General features: G+C 43.3%; 1 protein-coding gene across 2 annotated transcripts in view; it reads right to left on the bottom strand.

The window, feature by feature from the left end:
* Nucleotides 1–1,762: 1,762 nt before the first annotated feature.
* The window catches only part of LOC141273128 (uncharacterized), a 45,721-nt gene continuing 32,521 nt past the window's right edge, over nucleotides 1,763–14,962 (bottom strand). The window contains exons 6-7 of one of the 2 annotated variants that reach the window (XM_073684562.1): nucleotides 7,369–7,459; nucleotides 1,763–3,988 (exon numbers count right to left, since the gene is read on the bottom strand). In XM_073684562.1, the coding sequence (XP_073540663.1) occupies nucleotides 2,481–3,988; nucleotides 7,369–7,459 (1,599 nt within the window). In that variant the 3' untranslated portion in view covers nucleotides 1,763–2,480. The remainder of the gene's footprint in view (nucleotides 3,989–7,368; nucleotides 7,460–14,962) is intronic. The other variant, XM_073684563.1, reaches the window with a different exon arrangement.

Here is a 14,962-nt window from a genome sequence, read left to right on the forward strand (position 1 = left end):
CTTGAAAAACGCATGTATATCCGCACCCCATGGTCCCCAATGGCATTCCGCAATGTCAATGCCCATGCTGCGGATTTTTCCGCAGCGTATATGCTGCGGTCAAAAATCCGCAGCATGTTCATTAATTTTGCGGAAGCGCAGCGGAATCAATGTGCGGATGGTACCCAGGTCTGGAGGAGAGGAGACTCTCATCCAGACCTGGGTACCAAAGAAAAAGGAAAAAAAAGAAAAAAATAAAGTTTATACTTATCTTCTGATGTTTTCCCTCCGTCGCGCTGTTGTCTGAAGGACCTGCCACGTCATTGAGTCATGTGACCCACCACATGACTCAATGACGTCACCGCAGGTCCTGCACACAACAGCGTGAGCCGCTCAAGACTCCGGACGGGGCAGAGAATGCATCGGAAGGTGAGTATAAAGTTTATTTTTTTAATTTTTACCATTCTGAACAAGTTGTCAAGCACTTTTCCAAGTGATGCTTGGAGAAGTGCTTGATAACCCGCATGCGGAAATGCATGCAAAGACGCCTCACAAACGCTTCTACCTGGCGGGAAAACCGCATGTAATATCCGCATGCGATTTTCCCGCCAGGGAGAAGCGTAAAAAATATGCTTCAGGTCCGCAACGTGGGCACATAGCCTTAAGCTGCAAAAACAGAAAAAACCCATCCGAAAAATTGCTACAATATTAGGAGTGGCAAAATCTACAGTTTGGTACATCCTGAGAAAGAAAGAAAGCACTGGTGAACTCGTCAATGCAAAAAGACCTGGGCGCCCACGGTGGTGGATGATCGCAGAATAATCTCCATGGTGAAGAGAAACCCCTTCACAACAGCCAACCAAGTGAACAACACTCTCCAGGAGGTAGGCATATCAATATCCAAATCTACCATAAAGAGAAGACTGCATGAAAGTAAATACAGAGTGTTCACTGCACGGTGCAAGCCACTCATAAGCATCAAGAATAAAAAGGCTAGACTGGACTTTGCTAAAAAACATCTAAAAAAGCCAGCACAGTTCTGGAAGAACATTCTTTGGACAGATGAAACCAAGATCAACCTCTACCAGAATGATGGAAAGAGAAAAGTATGGTGATGGCGTGGTACAGCGCATGATCCAAAGCATACCACATCATCTGTAAAACACGGCGGAGGCAGTGTGATGGCTTGGGCATGCATGGCTGCCAGTGGCACTGGGTCACTAGTGTTTATTGATGATGTGACACAGGACAGAAGCAGCCGAATGAATTCTGATGTATTCAGAGCCACACTGTGTGCTCAGATCCAGCCAAATGCAGCCAAACTGATTGGTCGTCGTTTCATACTACAGATGGACAATGACCCAAAACATAAAGCCAAAGCAACCCAAGAGTTTATTAAAGCAAAGAAGTGGAATATTCTTGAATGGCCAAGTCAGTCACCTGATCTCAACCCAATTGAGCATTCATTTCACTTGTTAAAGACTAAACTTCAGACAGAAAGGCCCACAAACAAACAGCAACTGAAAACCACCGCAGTGAAGGCCTGGCAGAGCATCAAAAAGTAGGAAACACAGCGTCTGGTGATGTCTATGAGTTCAAGACTTCACGCAATCATTGCCAACAAAGGGTTTTCAACCAAGTACTAGAAATGAACATTTTATTTACAATTATTTAATCTGTCCAATTACTTTTAGTCCCTTTAAAAACAGGGTGGCACATGTTAAGGAGCTGAAACTCCTAAACCCTTCATCCAATTTTAATGTGGATACCCTCAAATGAAAGCTGAAAGTCTGAACTTCAACTGCATCTGAATTGTTTTGTTTAAAATTCATTGTGGTAATGTCTAGAACCAAAATTAGAAAAATGTCGTCTCTGTCCAAATATATATGGACCTAACTGTATTGTGTGGGGGTGTGCACTGAGGGGGGTATAATACTGTGCATCTTTGTAGTTGTCATATTGTGTGGAGGGGCATCTTGGCGGTGCCATGGTGTGTTGATGCAATGAAAGACATATTGCAGTGTGGACATCACTAGTGGCACTATTACTGTATTTGTGCCACAATACATTTATACATTTTTCTCTTTTTTTCGCTTGGAGTGGGGAGTTATGATCTTCTGTGACTGCGTCTATGTGCCATGACTCTGCCAAATTGTTTCTTTGTGGGGGATTTTTTGAGGGGGGGTGGTGCAATTTGTACATTGGATAGTTATCTCGGCAACTGTCCTGAACATATAGCAGATGTCAAATCGGATGGAAGAGAGCATAACAGGACAATCCATTTAAGCGGCTGTAAAACAGTTTATATGGTTCATATGTAGATCAATTATACGGATACTAATTGCTTTTTAATTGCAAATAATCAATGGTAATTGTATACAGTTTCTAATAATCATTTAGTGCTCTAGTTTTCTCATTCTCTTGTAGACATGTGGCTTTACTTAACTATAGCTTGTATTTTTTCTTGCACAGGTTGTCAATAAAATGATAAAATAAAACGGCTACTTCCATGTGTGAGTTCTCTGATGTCTAATAACACTTGATTTCTCTGTAAAACATTTTCCACATTCTGAACAAGAAAATGGCTTCTCCTTTGTGTGAGTTCTCTGATGCCTAACAAGATTTATTTTCTGACTAAAACATTTCCCACAATTTAAACATGAAAATGGCTTCTCCCCTGTATGAATTCTCACATGTCTAGCGAAGTCGGATTTTTCATTAAAACTTTTTCCACACTCTGAACATGAAAATGTCTTTTCCCCAGTGTGAATTCTCCAGTGTCTAACAAGATCTGATTTCTTGTTAAAACATTTCCCACACTCTAAACATGAAAATGTCTTCTCCCCTGTGTGAGTTCTCTGATGTGTAACAAGACTGTACTTCTCTTTAAAAGATTTTGCGCATTCTAAACATGAAAACGGCTTCTCCCCTGTGTGAATTCTCTGATGTGTAACAAGATTAGTTTTCCAGTTAAAACATTTCCCACATTCAGAGCATGAAAACGGCTTCTCCCCTGTGTGAGTTCTCTGATGTATAACAAGATGTGATTTCTCGTTAAAACATTTCCCACATTCTGAACATGAAAATGGCTTTTCCCTTGTGTGAATCTTCTGATGCCTAACAAGGTTGTATTTCTCATTAAAACATTTCCCACATTCCGAACATGAAAATGGCTTTTCAACTGTGTGACTTCTTCTCTGATGTGTAACAAGATGTGATTTCTCTGTAAAACATTTTCCACATTCTGAACATGAAAATGGCTTCTTCCCCGTGTGAATCCTATGATGTGTAACTAGATTTGACTTTGATTTAAAATCTTTCCCACATTCTGTGCATGAAAATGGCTTATCTCCTGTGTGAATTCTCTGATGTGTAACAAGTTTGGATTTCTTGCTATAACATTCCCCACATTCTATGCATGAAAATGGCTTCTCCCCTGTGTGAATTCTCTGATGTGTAACAAGATAGGATTTCTCTGTAAAAGATTTCATACATTCTGAACATGAGAACGGCTTCTCTCCTGTGTGACTTCTTTCATGTGTAACAAGATGTGATTTCTCTGTAAAACATTTCCCACATTCTGAACATGAAAATGGCTTCTCTCCTGTGTGACATCTCTGATGTCTTATAAGATTTGATTTCTGATTAAAAGACTCCCCACATTTGGAACATAAAAATGGCTTCTCCCCTGTGTGACTTCTCTGATGTCTAACAAGATTTGATTTCTGTCCAAAACATTTCCCACATTCTAAGCAGGATAATGGTTTCTCTGCTTTGTCAGCTAGTTCATGTTCATCAGCCCTTCTTTGACTTTTGTTTTTCATTTTGGTCTTTGATGAAGTAGAAGATAAGACCTGTTGAAAAGGGTCAGATGATACATCTTTACTGTGAAGGTCTGGAGGTGTATTTGGGATAAGGGCATGTTCTTCAAATGTAGCTGTCATATCACGCTCATCTTCTGTAAAACCTGTAAATATCAGATGTCCATCTGAGCTCCTGGTACAGTCATCTGTCAAAAATAAAAATCATTTAATTATCTTTCAATAACGCTGCGTTGAAACGATATTACCATTCATATTATATACTTTATAACATTTCCATATAAATTGTTATGCATTTCAATTATCAACTAAGACAGTAGACCATAAAGCAGGTACTAAAAGATTATGATGTTAGGCCATCGGGTGGTGCGCTTTCAATTTTTCACTTTTCTGTTGAATCTATCTTCTCTGTAGGTTCATGTTTCACTGTGCCTTGTCACCAACCATTTCCAGTTACATGTTCAGTGGAGATTCATAAAGGGATCTGAAAGTCAGTTCTATTAGGTGGTATCCGGTTTCATACCCTCCCTCACAGCTACATGCAATCTAGCACAAAATAAGGCAAATCTGTGGAGCAGTATGGTAATGTATAAAGAAACCATAGTTTTGGAACAAGTGTAGGGTATTGTATTTTTTTTATTAAAATAGGCAGAGGAAACAAAAAAGGAGAACAAGTCATTTCCACTTTTTTATGCATGATGGAAGCCAACAGAACCTTTAGCTTCCAGCACGAATAACGGACTATGAAAGAACTTTGGGAACTGAAAAATAATTTCCAGCAGTGTCCTCTGCAACCCATGGTAGCCAGTCTCTAGTTCTTTCATACATCACCTAGCTTAAAAGCTATAAACACCGTTGTGCACCAAAAATAAGTAATCACATAAGTGGCTAAGTTTCTGTAGCTAATAAAGTTGCTCTTGCAGTGGATATAAAAAGTCTACACACTTAATTTAAAATGACAAGTTTTTCTCATGTAAAAAAACATACCAAGAAGAATGAATCCAGAACTTTCAGTATTTTTAATGTCACCCATAATCCGTACAATTCAATTGAAAAAAATAAACTGAAATCTTTTTGGGTGAAAGAAGAAAAAACTAAAATAGCGTTTTTGCATAAATATTCACACCCTTAAACTAATACTTTGTTGAAGTACATCATAAATTTATGATCGTATTCAGTCGTTTTGTGTAGGAGTCTATAAACATGGCACATCTATAGATGGCAATTTTTGGCCACTCTTCCTTGCAGTCGAGCTCCAATCCCCAGATTGCAAGGGTATCTCCACTGTGCAGCCCTGTTCAGATCACCCACAGATTTTCAATTGTTCTAGGCTCTGGCTGGGCCATTCGAAAACTTTGCTCTTCTTGTGTCAAAACCATTCTCTGATGTTTTGAAGGCATGGTTAGGGTTGTTGTCGAGCTGAAAGATGAAAATCCTCTTGTGTTCAGCTTTTTAGGAGAGGCTAAATCGACTGATATTTGAAAGTGTTCATAATTCCCTCCAACTTGACTAAAGCTCTAGTTCCAGCTATGGAAAAAAAAAGCCCCAAACGCATAATGTAGCCTCCACCATGCTTCACTTTGGGTATGATATTTTTTGGGTGATGTGTAGGGTTGGCTTTGAGCTAAACATACGTCTTTGGATTATATAAAAAAAGATCAACCTTGGTCTCATCAGACCATAACATACAACACTTCAGACTGTGAACATAGCCTTAGACCTCAGACATCCGTAATTTTATTAATGCGTGAAAAAATATTTATGTTACAAATGTTTTTCAATGTGTGGATCCACATGCTTTTGGCTGACTTGATCTAACCACGTTTTGGCAAAACATAGCCGGGCTTAGATGTTTTACTTTGTCTCACCATACTACCTCACATAACAGACATATGAAGAACACAGGAGAGTATTGTCACATGCAGTACACAACCAGTACTGGCCAGAATTGCTGCAGCTACTTTAATGTTGCAATAGGCCTTTTGGTGTTCTCCAGGACAAATTGTCTTCTTGTCTTTCATCAATTTTTGAGGGACACCCAGTTCTAGGTAATGTCACAGTTGTGCCAAATTTAAGCCACTTCTTGATGACAGTCTTCACAGTATTCAATGGTATATCTAATGTCTAGTAACCCTTTTCCTGACTGATAACTTTCAACAATGAGATCCATTTGCTGTGTTGTAAGCGGTTTACAGACCGTGGCTTTTGCTGTAGAACGCAACTAAGAAAATGTCCGGATAAATTCTACTAGAACTGGTAAACTTTATAAAGGGTTAATCAGAGTTACTTTAAATGATGGCATCTGAGCGCTGACTACTATTTAAAGGGGTTGTCCAGGCTTGGGGCTAAAGTATGCAGTCACTATATATGACTGCAGACCTGTGAATCCTGACAGTGTGTACACTGCGCACTGTCAGGATTCTCTGGTACCGGCGCTGTGAGTGCGATTTCTTCAATTGCCCTCTGACCCTATTCTCATCAAACTTAATTTTATGGAAATTTTACGGAAATTCAGACAGTAGACACAGGCCGAGAAAGGACCTCAATTTAAGTTCTTAAGTGTGACCAGCATTTGCACTATTATTTCTGTCTACATTTGCCTCATTGTACTGAATGGACATGTCAGGGGCATGTTTGCATATCATTTTCGTGTATAAAGATGCAATTGCCAGAGACAATGATCTGCATACAACACTTCAGAGTGTGAACATAGCCTTAGACCTCAATCAGACATCCGTAATTTTATTAATGCGTGAAAAAATATTTATGTTACAAAGGTTTTTCAATGTGTGGATCCATTTTTGGTCCAAGTGTCACTTTTTATAAGCCATTTGTCATCCTATTTTTTGTCATATCTATGGATCATATTTGAACGTCTTCTTTTTTGTTGGACAGCTTTAGGCTGTGTTCACACTTGTGTATGGGAGTTTCATTTGTCTGTTCCAAATTGTGAACAGACAGGAATTTATTTCCAAAACGAATCTGTTGCATAACTGATGTAAACGGAAGCAGAGAGGTCCTATTGATTATTATGGGGGTCCATATAGGCTTCGCTATGTGTCCTTTTTTTTTTAGAATGGAGAAAATAGTCCTACATGATGCATGTTTTTACAGTTGTATAACTTACAAGAATGCTACTGAGAGCAAAGTATAAAAACAATTGCACCATCAATATACCCGTATGTTAAACTTGTAAAGAAGAACGCTGCTGAGGTTTTAAGACTGGTTATATTCTCTTGTACGTAACACTATAGGCTGTGGCTCACTAGTAATATTTCTGCCTTTCCATATCATGGCTCCTGAGTTCAAATCCCTGCCATTGACCAGCTTGAAAAGTCTCAGATGACCGTGTTAAACAGGACTATGAAAACAGAATAATCTCTTCTAAAGTCGAGAAACAACCATACAAATAGTGTAAAAAGGTATTTTTGCTCTTTAGGTGTAAAATCCACCTAAAAAAACTGTGTGAACAAACCCTAAAAAAAAATTCAACACATACGTAATTGTAGCAGCCAGTGAATGAGTAGAATCTTTGACTTCTCTGTATTTAGTGGTCATCACTACTCACATGCGTGGTTATCTGTAGGAATTTCTTCTTTCCACCGCTGATCACCCCACACATATGTCTCGGTACTATTAATATGGTTTAGATCTTTACCCTGAAACAAATATTGTAAAAGTCAGACAGATGGAGAAGGTGTAAGAAATGATTTTGAAGAACAGATTAAGAAAAGATCATAAACTAACAAGAACACCGAAAATAAAATTATACCAGTAGCAAAGAGGGACAGTGCACCATACCACAATGGTCATATATAAATTAGACCTATTAGCTCCTAATTCTAACCAGCCGTCTCCATAACCAGAAAACATCTAATATCTAGGATCAGTTTTCATCCTGCAATCTCCAAGTATAAACCATATACTGAATGGCCAAACTTAGTAGAGACACCTATGTAGTAGCACGATGAATCTAAAAAGTTGATAAAATTCCAGCAGCCGGTATAAAAATGACACTCTTTTATTCAAACATGGTTAAAACACATGTAGCTACTAAAATGTGGACATACCTGAAACGCATAGGGTGTGCTGATGACCATGGCTATATGCATCTTTTAACCATGTTTGAATAGAGGAATGTAGTTTTTTATACCAGATACTAGAAGTTTATAAACTTTTTGGATTCATTACTACAGCTCTGCGGCCCAGGAGCTTCTGTGCACCTGATACTGGGATTATCCTCTAATAAACAAGCTGTTGCTAGAATGGTGAGCTGTATCATCCTCCTTTTTGTTATTTGGTTTCAAGTAGCACGTTGAATCTCCTTTAGCTTTCTGAACCTCAGCAATTCATTGCATCATAGACTCCACTAGTTGTTGAAATACTGTAGTTCTGCAGAAATATTAGCCTAACGCAAACCTTCTTGCAGTTGCCACAAATGAGATGGATGTACTAACATGCTCTTAACAACCCATTCTACCTAGTCCAAGAAATGCTCTATAGCAGGCTGGCACAACAGCCCACAGGCTGTATACTGCCCTGCCAAAGGATTTCTGGCAGCTCACGGTGCTGATTCTCTTTTTTATGTATTTAATTATATTTGCGTATTTCAGATGCGAATATATTTAAACTAATGAATGTCAGGACAGAGGCAGGAGCCTACTGCTGCACCGAAAAGGCAGCGAATGCATGCGCGCTATGAAACCGAAGTTGCATGTATGGACTTTAATTGTAGATGGGGGAGCATTAATGTGAGGGCACAGTATTTTTAGGTGCAAAGGGTGGAAAAGGGGGTACAGTATAGAGAGTGAGCCGAGTGAAGGGACTGTTTGGATGGAGCAGTGTAGGGGAACATTATTAGAGATTGGCGTGGCAATATAAAGAAAAGTGTGAGGGGACAATTTGGAGAGGGTCACTGTGAGGGAAAAATATGAAAAGGTGAGAGATGGGAACATGGTGGAGGATAGTAAGGAGAGGGGCGGTGTGAATGGAGAGTATGAAAAGCTGCAGCTTTGGGGAGATTATTATAGAGAAGTGTGAGCAATGGGAGCCAATAAAGAGAGGTGGCACCATGAAGGGAAAGCATGGAGAGGGACAGTGTTAGTGGACAGCATAGAAAGGTGCAGATTGTGGAAATTAGAGGTAGGTGCGGTGGAGGCCAATATAGAGAGGTGGATACATGGAGGACAGTATGGAGAGGTGCAATTTAGGGGGACAGGAAGGAGAGGTACAAGCATGGAGGGGGCAACAGTATGAACAAGTGGGAGCATGGGGAGACAGTATAGAGAGGGGCAGAGTGGGGGGACAGGATAGAAAGGTGGGAATATGGATGGTGGAATAGAGAGGGAGCAGTGTGGGGGCACAGTATAGAGAGGTAGCAGCGTGGGGGGACAATAAGAAAATGTGGGCGGGTGCAGGGTACAGCATGCAGAGGTGTAGGGGGGACACTGAAGATAGGAAAAACATGAGGGAGGACAGTTTAGAGGCCATAGTTTATAACTAAGAACAGTGTGGCAGTTATAGTTCACAAGAGAGGACAGTGTGGTGGTTATAACTTATAAGGGCAGACAGTGTGGAGGCAATGTATTATAAGCAGGCACAGTGTAGGAATGATATTTTGTGCAAGGAGCAAAGTGAGGGGGAATTATGTATTCAGGGACCCAACATGGGAGACTTTTATTCAAGGGGTCAATATAATGACACTTATTTTTATGGGCATTGTCATAGAAAACACTAAAATCCATAACACATCTGCAGGGAAGGGGCATACACCCCACCTCTCTCACACAGAATTTCCAGTAGGAGAAAGAGCTGAAATTCTAAACCTGTTTTGGTAGTAGAACCACATGTTTAACATAGGGAAGTAAGGAAATTAGTAGTAGCTAAGAAGTGACAAAACAAATTAAGACTTCCAACAGAGTACAGGTAATTAAACAGGAAAGATCTTTTCTGAGGTCCAGATACCAAAAGGACATGTGTTTACATATACTGTAGATGGAGAATGTCTTTTGTCCCCAGGAAAGACATCCTGAGTTGAAAGGAAACTTTTGTTCCCTTCAGAGGAAATGGGACATCTGCAACTAGACGCTGAGGCACCGGTGGAAAGTTATGAATATTGGGGTTAGTATTGTTCAGATATTGATGGGACATACGTTTTTAACGTCAGGACTAATGTGGGAAGAATATACATATTTTTTCATAACTGTGACACATGCCAATCAGCCCCAAATCAATAGTAACTAGATCGCTGACAACATCCATACCATGTTTCCTAGGATGGCGATATCGAACTCCTGTGATGGTCGAGAGTGAAGATATTGGAAATATATAGGGATGAGCGAGTAGTGAAATAATCGGACTTGCTATACTCGTAACGAGGAGGTCCCAATACTCGGGTACTTGTTACGAGTCCAATGTAAGTCAATGGGAAACGCGAGTAAGCCCAGTAATTGTCTGCTGGAGCCTATAAAGAGGTCTGGGTGCTGAGGAAAAGGCTGAAATGGGTGCATGATTGTTTAAAAGCCGGCAGTAAAAATCCGCCGGCTTTTAAACAATCACTCAGCCACATACTCGCTTCCCTGCAGTCTCCCATCCCGATCCTCTGCTCCCCCGCCGCCTCCCATACCGATCCAAAGTTAGGACCGGGTGGGGAGCGCAGTACCAGGGAGCGGGAAGCGAAGGACCCGGGCGGGGAAGCCGGCAGTGAAAAGGCTCCCTGGTGCTTCGCTCCCTGCCCGGTCCTAACTTAGGATCGGGATGGGAGGTGGAGGGGGGAGCAGAGGATCGGGATGGGAGGCTGCAGGGAAGCGAGTATGGGGCTGAGTGATTGTTTAAAAGCCTGCGGCTTTTTACCGCCGGCTTTTAAACAATCATGCACCCATTTCAGCCTTTTCCTCAGCCCCCAGCAGTCCGCTTTATAGGCTCCAGCAGACAATTACTTGGCTTACTCGCATTTCCCATTGACTTACATTGTACTCGTTACTCCTAGCGAGTAATCACAAGGAAACTCGGGGAGTAACGAGTAGCCCGAGTACCGTACTATTTGGCGAGTACCGAATAGTAACGAGTATACTCGCTCATCCCTAGAAATATCATAATTTTCTGAAAATGAAGCCGCATCCCATGGCCAGCCCAGTTGTGAGTCATCAAGGGGAGGTGTGTGGGAGTAACTTAGCTGCTGATAAAAGGTCAAGGTGAATTATGATCTGTGTTCAATGCTAAGGAACATACATATCCGTTTAGGCTTGATTCACATTATCCAGAAGTTTTCAATCGGATAGCTTCCATCCGCTAAGCTAAGCCATCTCTGTGACCAGCATAGTAAGTTTCTCGGTTAATCCATTTTATTTTATGTAATTATATATGCTGTACTGTTTTGTCCCCATTGTAAATTTTTTAAAATATTTTTTTATAAACACTGCCTATCGTTCTGGATTAAATATAAAATGTAATAGTTCTGTTCCTTTTGTCCTGTAAACCACAGTCCTGAAAGCCATACGCTATCAGAACCCAGGCGTCCAATCAGTCTGTATAAACGATTGGTGGTGGCAGCGAGTAGTTCTTGGGTTATTGTGAAGTTAGCAGTGACCGTACCAGGGTATACATATATTCCAAGCTTTGGAATCGGAGGTGTATATACCATATGCTCACTGTGAGTTCCCCAATAACCGGCCTATTAGTGGTAACAGCCACAGCATCCTCTTTTAATCGTCAATCAATTGCATAATTGCCCTGATGATAAGGGGCAGCAGAGGGATGTTCGTGACAAAAAGATAACAGCGTGGTGGGTTCACAGTGAACCCCTGGCTGTGATCTTTGAGAATTGGTGGCAGCAGTGGGATCTGCGTGATCTCTCTGGTGTCATCTTTGACAGGCACCATGTCGGGATGTGATGCAGATGGCCACAGAAGAGGGAATTCTGCAGAGACTAGTTCTAGTTGTGAAATCTCATCATGGCGTCTGTATTACACAGAGACAAAAGGTAGGAGAATGGCTTCATAGAGAGAAGACATCACCTGTAAGATAAGCAAATGGTGGAGAAAAAAAGTCCAGCATCCAATATGGGGAAATAATTTTTTTTGTAAAAACAACCTTTAATGAAAAATCTTTTTAAAAAAACATGAGGTTAAAAACTGGTCGTGGATGCAACTGCATACATGGGTGCGACGACGCGTTTCGAACTGAAACTAGTTCTTTATCATAGTCTAAGCATGAGCACATGGTACCTCATGGTTGCTTAAATAGAGAAAGGAAATAGTGGGAGGAAAAAAATGGGATTGGTAAAGAATATGGAAATAGGGTTAATTATAAACCTTTGCATGATAATGTATACAAAATAATACAAACTCAGTGTATATACATTAAATCAGAGCGAATGTTGATTCCATTGGGGACTTTGCTATTGAGTTTTAAAATCCATGCTGCTTCCTTAAATCTTAACAAGCGTGTTCTATCCCCACCTCTTTTCGGGGGAATGAACATTCGCTCTGATTTAAGCAACCATGAGGTACTGTAACGGGTCTGGGAGGCGGAACCTCTGAGCAACTATACAAGGGGGCGGTCCTTGTAAGGAAGCGGGTGGCTCCCAGGGAAGACGGGCAGGTAGTCACGGCAAGTGACAGGCACAGTCTCTGGGTAGAAGGGCAGGTAGTCACGGCAAGTGACAGGGACAGTCTCTGGGTAGAAGGGCAGGTAGTCACGGCAAGTGACAGGGACAGTCTCTGAGTAGAAGGACGGGTACTCACGGCAAGTGACAGGGACAGTCTCTGGGTAGAAGGACAGCAGGCAGGTGGCTGGTGAGCGCTCCCAAGTGAGCGGGCAAGAGTCTCTGGACGGGCAGGTGGTCACGGCAAGTGACGGCAGAGCCTCCAGGTAGGCTAGCAGACAGGTAGCAGGTGAGCGCTCCCAGGTGAGCAGGCAAGAGTCTCTGGACAGGCAGATGGTCACGGCAAGTGACGGCAGAGCCTCCATTTAGGCTAGGCAGACAGGTAGCAGGTGAGCGCTCCCAGGTGAGCAGGCAAGAGTCTCTGGACAGGCAGGTGGTCACGGCAAGTGACGGCGGAGCCTCCAGGTAGGCTAGCAGGCAGGTAGCAGATGAGCGCTCCCAGGTGAGCGGGCAGGCTGGTCCATAGACAGACTGACAGGTGTCGGAAGGCAGACCGTCGGACCGCAGGCTTGCAAGCAGGTAAGCGGATATCAGGCAGGTATCAAGCAGGAATCTGGCAGGTGACTGGCAGGTAACTGGCAACGGGACCTGAGGGCTGAAGCAGAGTGAAGGCTTTGCAACAACATTGCTCGGGCACCTCCATTTTGGAGGAGGTGCCTTATATATGGTGAAGTCCTCCGGCCATTGGCCGGGGACTCCTTAGGACGGCGCGCGCGGCCCCTTTAAGAGAGGGGGAGCGCGTGTGCCCTAAGCACCGTGGCCGGGAAGCAGCGTGCGCTGCCAGCAGAGCGGGAGGAAGACGCCGGGCACGGAGCTGAGAGGTGAGGGGAACAGCGTCCCTGCCTAGCAGGAGGCAGGGACGCCGACGCTACAGTACCCCCCCCTTTAGGCCCCCCTTTTTTAGGCCAGAGAGAAATTTATCAAGGATGAGAGGGGCATGGATGTTCTCCCGGGGCTCCCACGTTCTCTCCTCAGGACCAAACCCCTTCCATCTACCAGAAAAAAGGTTTTTCCTCTTACCCTTTTGGTGGCCAGAATGTTCTCTACCTCAAACTCGTTCTCAGCAGAAACCGGAGCAGGAGGCGTACCTGTAGACTTGGAAAAAGAGTTAAGTACCACGGGTTTGAGGAGAGATACATGGAAGGAGTTAGGGATCCGTAAGTTGGCCGGGAGTTTTAATTTATAGGCCACCGGGTTGATCTGTTTGATAACTTCCAGTGGGCCGATGAACCGAGGCCCTAACTTGTAGGAAGGAATCTTGAGCCGGACATATTTGGACGAGAGCCAGACTTTATCTCCAGGACGGAATTGTGGAGGATCCAGGCGTTTCTTGTCAGCGTGTTTTTTCATCCGCTCGGACGACTGAATGAGTGCGGATCGGGTACTCTCCCAAATAGAGGCGAATTCGCTAACGAGAGATTCCGCAGCCGGATTGTCCACCGAGGTGGAGACGGGAAATAGGATCCGAGGATGCTGACCGAAGACTACAAAAAACGGGGATTTGGAGGAAGATTCGCTCTCGTGATTATTGTAAGAGAACTTGGCCCATGGTAGGAGATCCACCCAGTCCGAATGGTTGGCATTAACGAAGTGCCGGAGGTAACTGGTCAGGTTCTGATTGATCCGCTCCACTTGACCATTGGACTGTGGGTGGTAAGCGGAGGAGAAGTCCAGAGTGACGTCAAGCAACTTACATGTGGCTCTCCAGAAGTGTGAGGTGAACTGAACCCCACGATCTGACACGATGTGGAGGGGCAGGCCATGGAGACGGAAGATGTGGCGGATAAAGTCTTTAGCCAGTTCGGGTGCAGACGGGAGACCCGGCAGGGGAATGAAGTGCGTCATCTTGGAGAAGCGATCAGCGACCACCCAAATGACCGTACAACCGGCAGAGACAGGAAGATCCGTTATAAAGTCCATAGCAATATGCTGCCACGGGGCAGCAGGTACTGGAAGAGGAAGAAGGCGACCGGCTGGCAGGTGTCTCGGAACTTTGTTGCGGGCGCAGGACACACAGGCAGAAACAAAGTCTATTACATCCTTGTGCAGGGTAGGCCACCAGTAATGCCGGGTAATGAGCTGGAGGGTCTTTTTCTGACCGGCGTGGCCAGCTAGCTTAGACGAGTGACCCCAGTGTAGGACCCTCTTCCGATCAGGTACTGATACGAACGTCTTACCGGGAGGGAGACGATTTAGATTCACGGGAGCCACTTGCATTACTCTGGCGGGATCAATGATGTGCTTAGGTTCCTCCTCTAGATCAGATACCAGGAAGGATCGGGACAAGGCGTCAGCTTTGATGTTTTTGTCTGCCGGGCGAAAATAAAGAACAAAATCAAAGCGGGCAAAAAACAAGGACCACCGGGCTTGGCGCGGGTTAAGTCTCTGGGCGCTCTGAAGGTAAGCCAAGTTCTTGTGGTCCGTGTAAATTATTACCGGGTGAAGAGCCCCCTCGAGCAGGTAACGCCACTCCTCCAGTGCCAGCTTAATGGCTAAC

This window comes from Phyllobates terribilis, unplaced genomic scaffold (assembly GCF_046119375.1).
Source record: "Phyllobates terribilis strain yellow unplaced genomic scaffold, ASM4611937v1 Scaffold_5__5_contigs__length_657084704, whole genome shotgun sequence".
Lineage (NCBI taxonomy): Eukaryota > Metazoa > Chordata > Amphibia > Anura > Dendrobatidae > Phyllobates > Phyllobates terribilis.